The sequence below is a fragment of the Prosopis cineraria genome, unplaced genomic scaffold (assembly GCF_029017545.1).
Source record: "Prosopis cineraria cultivar Desert tree isolate PC_DT_omini unplaced genomic scaffold, ASM2901754v1 PC12, whole genome shotgun sequence".
NCBI lineage: Eukaryota > Viridiplantae > Streptophyta > Magnoliopsida > Fabales > Fabaceae > Prosopis > Prosopis cineraria.
This window is the reverse complement of record NW_026555343.1, coordinates 37,104,183-37,117,995: the sequence shown is the minus strand read 5'-3', so window position 1 is coordinate 37,117,995 and position 13,813 is coordinate 37,104,183. Positions and strand designations below refer to the sequence as shown.

The 13,813-nt window shown below is 32.5% G+C and overlaps 2 protein-coding genes across 4 annotated transcripts; one reads left to right on the top strand and one right to left on the bottom strand.

Annotated features, from left to right (window-relative positions):
• Nucleotides 1-38: 38 nt before the first annotated feature.
• On the bottom strand, nt 39-2,667 carry LOC129288113 (ras-related protein RHN1-like). Of its 2 annotated transcripts, none has more exons than XM_054924493.1 (7): nt 2,422-2,667; nt 1,933-2,010; nt 1,662-1,829; nt 1,140-1,188; nt 773-846; nt 437-530; nt 39-323 (listed from the first exon to the last, which is right to left on the bottom strand). In XM_054924493.1, exons 2-7 carry the CDS (start codon nt 1,993-1,995, stop codon nt 226-228), a joined length of 546 nt encoding a protein of 181 aa, XP_054780468.1. In that variant the 5' UTR covers nt 1,996-2,010; nt 2,422-2,667; the 3' UTR covers nt 39-225. The 2 variants fall into 2 exon arrangements, with proteins under 2 accessions (XP_054780468.1, XP_054780467.1); XM_054924492.1 differs by having other exon boundaries at nt 2,426-2,666.
• Nucleotides 2,668-3,888: 1,221 nt separating this feature from the next.
• On the top strand, nt 3,889-9,604 carry LOC129288112 (uncharacterized). 2 transcript variants are annotated; one of them, XM_054924489.1, is made up of 3 exons: nt 3,889-4,711; nt 5,487-5,559; nt 9,258-9,604. In XM_054924489.1, the coding sequence occupies exons 1-3, from the start codon at nt 4,160-4,162 to the stop codon at nt 9,419-9,421; spliced, it is 789 nt and encodes a 262-aa protein (XP_054780464.1). In that variant the 5' UTR covers nt 3,889-4,159; the 3' UTR covers nt 9,422-9,604. The 2 variants fall into 2 exon arrangements, with proteins under 2 accessions (XP_054780464.1, XP_054780466.1); XM_054924491.1 differs by lacking the exon at nt 9,258-9,604 and adding an exon at nt 6,504-6,826.
• The last annotated feature ends 4,209 nt before the right edge of the window (nt 9,605-13,813 follow it).

Sequence of the window (13,813 nt, the reverse complement as noted above, 5' to 3'; positions counted from 1 at the left end):
AAGGAAGTGGAGAGACTCCACCCTGAAAGAAAGCTATATGAACAATTAGAAAATGCATGATATAACTTGAAAGAAGACTGCAGGAACAAGAGTCCAAATCAGAAGTAAATTACAAGAAATAAGAACCTCCTCTGGAGGAGTTCAATATATTCAGAAAATGATGTATTTCACATGAAAGTGAGGGGACCGTGATGGTGATGGTGGTGATACACATAGGGATGTCACTCATGCTGAGCAACAGAAGAGTTTTCTTCTTCTATCTTGTACATCGTTGAGATTCACCCCTGTAGGTTTTGGGGGCAATAGTCTTGCTAGTCTCTTTGCTGCATTGAGCATTAAAAAACAACAACATTAACAGAATAATCTTAAGTAAAATAAATTAATATCCCACCACATCAAATAGATTTGATTGTTTAAAAGACTTTCAGCACTTTACCTATTTCATAGAAAAGTTCATTGATGTTCTCTGCAGTCAAAGCAGACGTTTCCATGTAAAACATTCCATTCTCCAGGGCAAATTGCTCACCTTCCTGAAATAATGTTTAATCAGAAAAGGGAAAATAACCAATAAAAAGAGAAGTAAATCGAGAAATAAAACAGTTGAAACCAAGATGTTTGCATTCATTCTGTGACAGACTGCAATTATCTGTCTACAAATGTTAGATTGTGATATGTTTTCAAATGGGTAAATGACAAGAGCAGAGAAAATCATGGATATGAGTTCATAAAGAGTAAGTTAAGAAACAAAGAAGGAAGAAGATATTAATGATACCTCATATTCAACCTCTCTTGTTTGTTCCAAGTCACATTTGTTTGCCACCAATGCCATCACCAACTTTTGACTTCCTACATAGAGGGGTTTTAGTTTGCTAAGGAGAGACATATTCTAAATGTTTGTATACAGAACCTGCATTGTTTCATCGCATTCAGGAAAAGAAAGAAAGAAGAAAACGTGTATACTATTGTCTAGCAAGCACCAGTCAAAACAAGGAAATGAATTTGTAACTCATAAGATATAGGTTCATGAATAGGACATTTTATTTTAGAAACAGCTATGCGTTTATGCAGTCAATTACCCTAAAATTCTTATCAGTTTACTACTCATGTACTACTCATGGATAAATAAAATGCTGAATTACCGTGCCTTTGCAATTCACGGACCCATTTTTTGGCTCGAACGAATGTATCCTGAAGGGGAAAAAAGAGAAATATAATTATTGATTACAGTTAAAAATGAATTTAAAATTCATATGATTACTCATGCAGGATTCAGTTTCTCTTTCCATTTTTTCTTCTTCAGAGTGAATGTACTGATATACACATTGGAGATCATAATTTGGATGACTGATCAATATCACTATGGCAAGTTTGGGCCCTTTTCAACATAAAACGAATGATCGTAGGGGGGCAGAGCTAGAGGAACCATCACATGTTCTTTATCAATCTAAATAAAGATTTCAAACCATATTGCAATGAAGCTGCAAGCATTATAGGGGACCATGTTTTAGAGACATGTCAACACACCAAAACTATTTCTGGACCTTCACTTAACAGTTTAACATTTTGATTTGAAGTGATCATTGACGCCATGAGAAGCACAAGTAAATCAAATAATCACCATGATTTCTTAATCCATTCAAATTAAACAAGTCCATACTTACAACACTTGACAAGTCATACACAACGATAGCGGCTGCTGCTCCACGGTAATACATAGGAGCCAGGCTGTGATATCTTTCTTGTCCTGCTGTGTCCCATATGTCGAACTTCACAGTAGCTTCAGACAGTGATAATATTTGAGTGAAAAAAGCAGCTCCTATGGTTGGTTCCTGTGATTAGATCGCTCTTAGATTCCTGAACTAAAGCGTACTAGTGTTGCAGCATTGGTAAAGAAAGAAACTTTGGATCTGAAGAGAGCTTCGAAGAACCAACCTGGTTATGAAAGAATTGGCCTTTTACAAATCTTAACACTAAACTGGTCTTGCCAGTTCCCATATCCCCAAGAAGAACCTACAAGAAAAAGAAAATATGGTGCATCATCATGGAGGATTTAGCTCTATGAAATGATTGAACAGTAAATGACAATAAATTCTGTATTCTAAGATCGTCCGCTTTTCTGATTTTATTGTGTAATCAGACTTGAGGTGCTATGAAAGATGTATCTAAAGATTTACTCTGCTTACTGCACAACCAAATCATTTCGGTAAAGTCACTCAGTAATACTGATCATTTTATACAGATTTTACTCCAAAATGGCTTTCATGATCAAAATCTACAATGGCTTTGAAGCTAGTATAACATATCATAATGATTACTTCAGGACTACGAACATGGGATTATGAACAGTGGTAGAGATCCAAGAAAAATACTGATACATAAGAGAGACAGAAAATACTAAGAAATAATTAAGGTAAGACATACCCACCAGCTTGGCTTGAATGATCTTATTTCCAGGCTTCGACATGTTGCTAGGTTGATAAAAGATTATGCAAGACCAAAAGAAGGATACTAGGACGGTGAAGGAGAGGGTTGTAGACCAAAGAAACCAAAAGCGAGACTGTCATTCGGAAACGTGAAGCAGAACAAGGGAAAGAGAAGACCGGTAGTTTTCTTTAGCTTTGACTGTTAGTTAACCAAAGTTTTCATAAATCTTAAACGTTGAGATTGCTCCTTCCATACTCATTTTTTGGGTTCTCTTACCCACTAAAAGCATTCATGCATGCCAATGTCATCTTTGGATCTTGTGGGACCTACTAACTTCCAGTACGTTTTACCTTGTGTTATAGCAGAAGACGAAAATAAAGTGTTGTGGAGGAAATCATCTCTGAACTCAAATACGAGCAATAGTTGTTCAAGGCTATTTTTCAGTACAAGTTGAGCAAATTATGTTCTCTTTTTTTTTTTTTTTGATTGATTGTGAGTGCTTCATAGCTTCCCCTTAATCTTTGGTTAACAATGACAAAGATTCACTTCTAATTAGTTCAAGCTGATTGTTACATATCGAAGTATGGTACTTAGAAATCAATACTTTTTTTTTTTTTGCCTCCTCACACAAATTTAATTTTCAAGGTCATAATGTTAGCCGATTGCTACCCCATTTAATATCAGATTTTGCTAGGGAGTACTTCATTAGATTTCTATCCTTAATTACAGGTACTCAAATGAAAAGATTGACAAAAATAGAGAGGCGGGCTCACAAGTTTTAAAATCTACAGTTGCTGCATCGTAATGTGAGAAGAAAGAAATTCTGAAAAGAAAAGCGGGCAAGTCTTCTGAATTCATGTCTCAGTTTCTCTTTTTCCCGTATCACGATACATTTACAACCAAATTTTTAAATTAGGTTAAGTGTTTCGCTCTATTTCTATCTTCACTCGTCATTTTAACCGATTGAGTAATTGAAAGGATCTGAATTCAAAAGTAACCTAGAAAAATCGGTCTTCTTTATTTTTTTAATTTTTTCCTTCCTTATGTGACTCCAAAATTTGTATCAAGACTCCAACTTTTGCCTACATGGTAATAAACAAAAATTAGTTCATACAAAACTTCCAAGAGTTGTATCAATAAAAGCAATCAATCTCCGTGGAGAATTCACCCACTACATAACAGAACCGTCCCATAGAAAACCTATCCTCAAACACAATGCAAGGTGAAAGAGCCCAAAAGTCTGTTTCAAACTTCCAATGGCACCGTCCTGCAAAATCATACTCGCACTAAATTATAAGAGAATACTAGAAATTATCATTATTAGCCAGGTAAAACTTGCTTGATTAACATATTGCTGACAAACAATGACATTAAATATTTAGATCACTTTGATTTTAGGCTTGATTGCAACACTACATAATCTTTATTTTAAGTTGAAGGGAATTTTCGCTTCGTCCAGCAAATATCCATTCCAACGTACGCTTGAAGCAAAAGAAAACAATAACAGGTCGGAGGAAGACAAACACTTTAGAACAGAGTAAATCACAAAGGAGGAAACCCCCACCTCAATTTCCCACACAAAAACAAAAACTCACGAAACAGAATCCAAAGCAAATCAAACCCTCCTCATATAATTCATTCATCACCATAGAATTATTAAAAATCAAAACTTTAACTTTCATAAATTCCCCTTTTATCCATCTCTGAAATCACAGGCTTTCAGGTACTTCCAGCCATGGCAGTTTCAAAGGCAATCATCCGATACATCCACCTTCCTCCTTTTTACCAGAAAGACCAAAACGACTTCGTTTTACCTCTCTACAACGCCTCCCCGACCCGCCGTCGATGCCTCATCATCTGGGCCGTGGGAGTTGTGCTCTTCCTCGGGTTCGTGTACATATGCTGGCCGTCCGAGCCGGTGCTAAAGATCGAACGGCTGAGGCTGAACCGGATAAAGGTGCATACACTGCCGCGGCTGACGGTGGATATATCGATGCTGGTGACGGTAAAGGTGCACAACGGCGACGTGTACTCGATGGACTACAAGTCGGTGGACGTGGCGGTAGGGTACAGGGGAAAGAAACTGGGGCACGTGAGGTCGGTGCACGGACACGTGAAGGCGAGGGGGTCATCCTACGTGGACGCCAGGCTGGAGTTCACCGGAATCAGGGTGCTCTCCGACGTCGTCTTCTTCCTGGAGGACCTGGCAAAGGGCTCTATTCCTTTTTACACATCCACGGAGGTTGAGGGCCACATGGGCCTCCTTTTTTTTGAATTTCCTATGGAGGTATACTTGAATAAATTAACAATTTAAGTGTATTTAATTTTGAACTTATCAAAATTTATTTATCAAAATTTTATTTGTGGGAAGTCCGTAAAAATTAATTTTTATAACAAATTTTATATTAATATATATATATATATATATATTAAAAAGTATGTTTAATACATTAAAAAATTAAAGTAATTCAGATCAGCTTTATTTTTACTATTATAAAATTGAAAGTTATTCAAAAGTTTAAAAAAATAACTTTAAGAAATAAATCCAGAACAATTTTTGGCAAATAAAATTTTAGAAATATTATAAATAGACTTTCTGAAAGGAAAAAAAAAAACTACTTAAACAATTTGACTTTTAAAAAGAACTCTCTATTTCCCAAAAGGTATAACTGTACACATGCCTTTAAATCTGGACCCGAATTTTGCAGGATCTAGATATGTACACACACGAATTATGGGGCCGGATTCTATATGAATAATTAAAGGGTTAACGCCCTTTTTGGTCCATGAAAATATAGTACCCATAATTAAACATGGAACCTAAAATCTAGTTTTGAGGATTTTCAGATTTATTTATATATTTGTTTGAGTGATTCAGTTTATTAACTCATATGAATGTTTTTTGTATCATGATGAGTAAAATTTTTCTTAAAGACGTATTTTCTATTTGTGGTGAACATCATAGCTATATTTTCATAATTTTTTGGTTAGTTTTTCTTCTCATTTATGAATATGCTAATCAACAAACCCAATGACTTTGTATTTTTGTGATTTTGCAATAGGCCAAACTGTACTGTGATGTTTTGGTAAATACAGCAAATCAGGCAATTGAACGCCAAAGGTGTCACCGTAAAGGTAATCAGCTATAATATTATTAAGCATGTCCTGTGATTATTCACCCAGATATATTCAAATTTTAATGCATAGATTGATTATGCTTAATTAAGTTTGTTTTACCTATATTTTGCTTATATAAAGGAGGAGTTTGATTATGAGTTTACTTTTTCCATATCACCTTTAATAAACTTATTAAAATTAAGCTTAACTGTTAGGTGTGTGCGTGCGCGAATAATTGTAACCATCAATCAAAAAATTTTGTGAAAAATTTGAATTCAAGTGAGATTACGTTGTCTAAAATTAAGCTTGATTGTTAGGTATATATGCGCATAATTGTTAGGCATATAGATGCATCTAAAGCCTTGTTAGCTTTAGCATGGTTATTATTTCTTTTCTCCCAATTTATAATATACTAGATATTTTAATATTTAAAAATATATAAAATAATTTAATAAAAATAAAGTTTCATTAATTATACTTGTTTTAATATTATCCTTTTCTCCGTATTATTATCTTTTCTCTCTCTATTCAATATTTCACAAATAAGATTATATTAGATAAAAGGTATTTTTAAAAATTTATATTTATATTTTAATTTAAAAAATGAGACTTCAAATTATATTCAATAAATTTTATTAATGTGCGTAATTTTGTCAAAAAAAATTGAAGAGAATATATATATATATATATATATATATATATAAAAATTCGAACATTATAATAGCCGTTTTTATCAAGTATTTACAATCAACATCGACAATTTTTTTTTCTGTACATGCAAGATAAAGAACAAGCTACACTATTTATTTAATATGTAGCGTATAATATTGTGATTTGCAACGGATTATATATTTGCAATTATATCAATCTTAATTAGTGAACAGTGTCTTGTCCCTGAAGAATATGCTACTCTGGTACTTACCCTGTGTTTTATGTATATGAACTTAATTGTATGATTTCAGACATGAGTTGAAGAGGTGTCAAGGTTGTGCTCAAGCTTCAAACCCATGTCTATGTATAAATGGATGATTGTAGGCTAAGGCTTGTAGGGTAAAAATATTTAGTGATGTAAATTATGTGAATATTGTTTTTCACGTATAATCTAGACGATTATTATTGACTGTGGGTCCTCGTTTGGAGGAAATTAAAGCGACTGTATTAGCTTATGTTATGTATCAAAATGAACTAGCTAGACTTTGCCCTCATGCTTCATGCTTCATGTTGTTCGTGTTATTCATGAGTTATGAATAACTTGATTTTTTTTTTATAGATTTTAAATTTTTCTTTTTAAAGAATTATATCCCAATCCCCAAAACATAATTAAATCTCCACAAATTTTTTTTTTGAAAAAAATTGTTATTTTGTTATGCTCAATTGTCATTGAATTTTATGGTATGTTTAATTGTGTTATGTGAGATTTAAAAATATAAATATGTGTTTTACTCATGTAAAACATTTAAAAATTCAAATCTTCTCCTTCATAATTGTCTCTGGTTGGGCTCACTGTTGGTGTTATCATATTTCTCCTCCATATCATTTGTTTAGACTCTATACAATTACATTGACTCAATATCTGACTAGTTGTTTTTGATATCATAGATACTATACCGCCATGAGAACTGTTAATATTGTGTATATATACAAGATCAAAATTTTGGAGTAAGTTTTGAAGTAAATCGATGGGATATAATAGAAACTGGTCATGTTTGGTTGTTAGAATGAAATAAATAAAATAAAAATAAAAATAAAATAATCAAAATGTGGAGTGAGATATGTTAACCATATATTTTTAAGGGAGAAGTATAATTTTAGTTCATAAAATTAAAAATTATGATTTATAAAATTTTTGGAATGTGAGATGATATCCAAATTTATAGTATATAGTATTGAGTTTTCTCATATTTATTATGGGAGAAAAATGTGACTTAATTTATTTTGTTTTGATCTTTTCTATCAATTCTATTCATATTCTTTCTAACAATTAAATGAGACAATAATAATAATGTGAGGGTGATGCATATATGCAGTTTTGTTATTATTAATTGTTCTATTGGCTTGTGCCAATTAGAGGGTGTGCTTGTGAACCCCTTAAAATATTTATTAAAGGGTTAAATAATAATTTAGTCCATAAATTATAAGCCCATGAATAATTTAAAACCCAAACTCACGTTTAATATATTTTCACTTCTAAACAATTGTCCTGACTAAGGCAAGCTTTCCCCTACTGTTAATTAAGAAAATGTTGACCATGATGAACGTGAAATCCACGCGTCTTGACTTCTCGGCCCTTGAAAAAAAGTCCTCCCCTGCCTCTGAGCCCTTTCCCCCATCTATTTACTTTAGTTACCCTTCTCTATCTAATCTATTTGTTCACAATTCTCATCCGCCATGGCGTCCTCTGGATCGCATCCTCTCCTTCTGCAGATCGCCGGAGATCGTCGCCGTCTTATGCCTCTTTGATAAGTGGGAATTTTACATAGATTTATTACCATATATTACCCATTTATTTGGTCATTTTTATAGAATTTAAAAGTAAGAGAATATAAAAATTCTCATTTAATGAATTTAATGAATATAAAAAGAATATATATGCAGCTCCGCTCACGGACAAAGGAAAAACTAAGTTATCTCCATGCATGGACATAAAGAAGGTGTAAGAATCCCCTTGATTTCAGCCATGTCCGTCCCTCAGACAGGTTAAGAAGGAAAGCCCATCGCGCAAGGATGTAACTGAGCACCAAAAAAAAAAAAAAAAAAATCATCCTCTCGCAGCACGACCAAAGAAACACAGAAAATTTATAAATAAACCCTCTCAGACCCCTCCAGCCATCCAACTATCATAGTTTATATCTAAAAGTGAGAAGGCTATTCTGGAGCATCAACCAAGGTTTTCGAGGTGTTCTTGAAGATTAGGGAAACAGCCAAGATATTGTGAAGCTTTCCTCTTCTTCTCTATGCTTTTTATTCTCTATGTGGAAATCAAATTATTTTGCATATTTAGAACGATGAGCGGCCAATTTTGTTTTATTCTTAAAAATTCTTTGAACCTTTATACTTTATAGGTAGATTTCTTTTGAGTTATTGACTTTGATAAATGCTTTAGTACTTAATATGATTTATTTTGTTTTCATATTATTGAATGTTCAACTTTAATATATATATGTATTTTGGAATTTACCTTTAACAAAAGAAAATTTCAATTAGACTGTTTATTAAGCAACTTAGAATTAGAATTAATGTAATTTGCTATTGAGATACACATTTACACCATAGCTCTAGATAATCCTTCAAGGCTTGGGCATAATTGGATCAGGACTTGCATGAGATATTATAGTATAATTAAATCATGAATTTTGTAACCAAGGGATCCATAAATTTAAATTAAAGTCTTGATTTTAAAGTTAAATTAAAACTCAACAACTAAAAGAAATTGAATTACAAAATATAAAAAAGGATTAGAATTCTTAAAATGCTCTTTAATTGCTAATTTTACCTCAGATATATTCTTTGAACTTATTTTATTTATTCGTATGTATTTTTAATTTAATAAAAATTTTACTTTTGATTGGTTAAGTTAGGTGAGACGAAAATAAAATTTCATTTGTATTTAATTTCCTTCATTTTAATTCTTCGTGGGACCACCTTGATTTGCCATGATCCTAACGTTAAAATTTTGTGGGCATCACTCTCCCCCCTCTTTGCCTCTATTAACGCAGGGCCTTGCAGAACCTTCTTCATCTCTTCCAAGAACTCGATCTCCCTCATTCACGGGGAGGTGGAAATAGAAAGTGAAGGCGACGTGCCTGATGGGGTTCCAGATTTCGGTGAAAGTGATGGCGAGAGGGAGCACATTAAAGTCCCAAGAGGTAGATATTATTGATCCAAGAGAAGAAAGTGAAACAAGAGATTCGAATGGTGATGCAAAAGACGACTACAATCAGAGAGCTGTAACTAGCAAGCGTAGGTATGTGATTGAGATCTGAGAGGTTACAAGAGCACTATTATCCATTTATCCTAATTTTTTTTTTTTGGTGAAATATTACGGGTGCCCCATTTTCAAGGATCTTAGAATATGTATTTGAGTGATACTTCTTTTCTCACTTAAGGGATGCTATTCTTACTTCAATTTGTTAAGAAATGTTGATTGAACCGGAAATACTTCTTTTTGAGGTTTTGCTTTCCGTTCAAGCTGGACCTTGTGGCTCTTACTTCATCATCCTCTGTCAAATCCATGGTAGGGGCAACTCAGTCTGATCAAAGAGCTCACCCAAGGGAAGGAGCTAGCAAGGTTAATTGCTCGGCGACCATATTGCCTCTTCTTTCATCTTCTTCTCATGTCAGCGTTTAATAAAAGGGAGAATCTCAATGAGGGTCCTCAATGAGGGTCCTCAAAATCAAATTAATACTATACATGGCTCAAATATTCTGAAACTATTTTGTGAGCTTAAAGGCCTTAATGGCAATTAATATTTTAGTCCAATTACAAAAATATCCTTGAATTTTATATATTTAAAAAAGACAGACCAATTGCATGAGTATAATATTGATAAAATGTCAATTTTGAAACAATAAGTTGTTAACAAATTTGAAAAAAGTTAGGTTTAACAAATGGGCACTCTTTTTATATATGAACAGGTCAGATTGGCTTATGTATTATTCAGATATGCATAATAATGAATTCATGAATAATCAAAACTAATGAAAATATTTGAAAAATAAATTTAGAACATATAAATTTTTTATTTAAAATAATATTGATAAAATGTTAATATTGAAACAACAAATTGTTCAAAAACTTGAAAAAAAATTAGGTTTAAAAAATTGACATTTTTTTTAGAGCTAAAGGGCAAAAATGTTCTAGAATTTTTTCTCCACAAGCACTTAGCATCTTAAATTTTTTGAAATATTTTTTCCTTGAAAGTTTTAAAAAGATAGCATTTTTATCCTATTTTTTAATATCAAAAATGCTGACCATTAAATTAAAATTTGATCAAGGATATTTTTATTTTTTTTCCTTGTTCCTTCTATGTTTAGTCTTTGATTTCCTTCTTTAGTAAGTTCTTTAACTTTTCTTCTTAAAACAAATGAAAACAAAGATTGAAAAATGCAGAAATGAAAGAGAATAAAATTGTAAAAATGCTCTAGTCAAATTTCAGTTAACGGTCAACGTTCTCTATATTTAACGGTTGGGCAAAAATGCTCTCTTTTTAAAACTTTTGAAGCAAAAATGTTTTAAAAAAAAGTTTAGGATATAGGTGCACTTGGAGAAAAAATTTCATGACATTTTTGACATTTAACCCATTTTTATGTATAAACAAGCTTTGTTATAGGTGATTATTTGAATATGTACGACAACATATCCATGATGAATAATAAATCATACAAATGCTTGAAAATAAGTTATAATATACATACATACATACATATATATATATATATATATTATAATTTGTTATATATAATTAAAAGTGTTTTAATGCTTCAGTGGCAACCCTCCTTTTTGACAGTCAAGTCATCGGTGACGGAGGTTTAGCCTCTGTGGCAACGATGGTCTGTTCGCTGGAGGTGGTGACTCTAGTGACAGTGGGTTTTTGTTTTTTTAAAAAATAAAATCAAGGGTATTTTTGTAATTAGATCAACAAAATTAATTGTCATTAAGGTCCTTGGGCCTATAGAATGGTTTCAAAATGTTTTGGGCCCTTCATACTGTCAATTTTATTTTGAGGGCCCTCATTGAGATCTCCCTTAAAAAACACCACATCCCTTTTTCTCCACATGTGGGCAACATATGTTTGAAGTAATATCCGTTAATGTGGAGTTAACAGTATAGGGAAGCTTGTCCCGAGTATAACTGATTAGCGGTCAAAATGCACCCAACACGATTGTAGGGTTCAAATTTGTTCTTGAGTTTACAGTTTAGGATTTAAATTATTATTACACCCTTTATTATATTTGTCCCACTCTTTCTTTCTTTCACTTTATTTCTTCCTCTTTTCATCTTCTAATACCCACTTTCGTATTTTACTTGCAATATGATTATGGAAGGCCAAGATTCGAAAAGCATCTAAATTTGAAATAAACCAAAAGGGGGGGGGAGGATCAATTAAGCAGAATCTATTTGGTATAAATTAAGTATCTGCAAAATTTGTTAGAGACTTCAAGTAGTTGAGTAATTGAAAGAATGTCCAATAGATATACAGTAATGCAATCATATATTCAAAGAGAAAGCAATGATAAAGAAGTAATTAAGATTATTATTATGTATGTGATTTATTTTTTACTTTTATTATTTTGCTTTACTTTTTCCCTTTATTTTTGGTAATTAACAGTTTACATGAGGTTCCTCCTACGAAGACCACTAAGATTATGGCAGGGTCTCATAGCACTCACATTCATATAGTGTTTATAAGGTTACACCGATATTTTAAAAATCAAATTAGACATTGAATTGAAAAGATCAATGGTTCTTATTTTTTATTGTCTAATCAATTAAATTAGCATTTAAACCTGTGACATAATAATTAAATAAAATTTAATATTAAATATATTTATAAAATATATACATAAGATAAATCCACAATATGTTTAACTGTTAATAAAATAATTCAGTATAACTATAAATCAACAATATTATAAATTATAATTTTATAACTTTTTAAATATAGATAGATCTTAGTTAAATAGGGTATGAATAAGTTCAAAAAAAGATGCATTTGTATTGATATATGTCAACAGCGTCTAAAAATAAAGTTAGCTCTTCTGACTAAGGTATATATTATGTTTAGAACCGTTTTGGTTTCTGATTTAACAGCAGTTGAATTTCAGTTTAATTTGCTCAACCATAAAAGTAGTTTTTGATCTAATTTGAGCAGTTGGCTTTGTTCAACGGGCCAATAGTCTGGTTCTTAAAACAATGGGTTACACTAATTAATTTAAATAGAAATATATGCAATAATTACAAAGATAGAATATCAAATTCAATCACAAATGTCTAATTTCCTTGATTCCTCACTTAACGTTCTTATTGATTATGACTCCCTGAAGAACCGAAAGTCAAGAATCTCTTTTAAGATTGTGTGACATTGGGTTCAAAGGATCTATAACAGAATGTTCGATCTATTTTATAAACCCAGTTCTTTTTGGAAACAATAAATTCTTTGTATGTAAACAACGTTAATTTGTTTCCACGGTTCATCTCAATAGCCAGCATACTTTTTCCCACCCATGCGAACCTGACTTCATAAAGTTATAAGGTACAGTCACACCCCATTCTCAAAAATAAAGTCTTGCATTTAAATGTATGTGTGCGCAGTTGCTGACCAAGCAAGAAACTTCATAGCATTCCACGGCACCACATCAGCTTCGACCTGTTTTTTACTCACTTCCATAAAACCACACGTCACGCTTTATATAATATATACCCTGATCCTATAAAAACTAATCATAAAGGTAAGTTTCGCTGTAATAAAGTGTGTAGGGACATATATAGATTCGTATGTCGATTCAATTACCTTTTAACACGTCATGTCTGCTTCAGATCAGTTTTACTAGACACTAAGTAATTTGTAGTATAAATAGCCTAGCTAATGCGCACATCTTCAAACACAATATTGGTCCCAAAACCTGAGCTCTCTCTCTCTCTCTCTCTCTCTCTCTCAGCTTATCATCTATTCGTCAATCTCTATCTCTTACTTCAAGGTTCTAGGAGTGGGAACCAGAAGCAGAAACAGAAGAAGCAATTATAGCTAAGCAGAGGAAGTTTTGTGGATCGAAGATGTTGAGGTTGGGAACTTTGTGGAGGAAGATGCAGAAGGAGAAGAAGAGGTTGTTCAGGAGTTCATCGCCTGGAGTTCATCAAGTACAGTATGACATTGAATCATACTCTCAGAACTTCGAAGATGGATATTCCAAGGACCCAGAAGAAGCTTCTCGATCTTTCTCTGCTCGTTTTGCTTTTCCCTGTTCTAGGGCTTTTGAAAAGAGTTCTGATCAGGTGATTAGTGATGATGATAGCAGCAGTGTAATGAGTCCTTGAAAGTAACCGGAAATTATCTCATAATCTCCATTTTGTTTGGAGGGGTAGCTTCCTTGTACATATATGAGAATATTTATAACTGTGACTTGTGAATTGTAAATTTGAGGCCATTATTAATTATGCAATATAAAATTTCTAAGTTCTACTGTATTATGAACAGTTCAATTCCTTTATCAAACACTTGTATAGTTTACAGGCCCCCATACATGTCTAGCTGTTATTGATACCACGATGAGC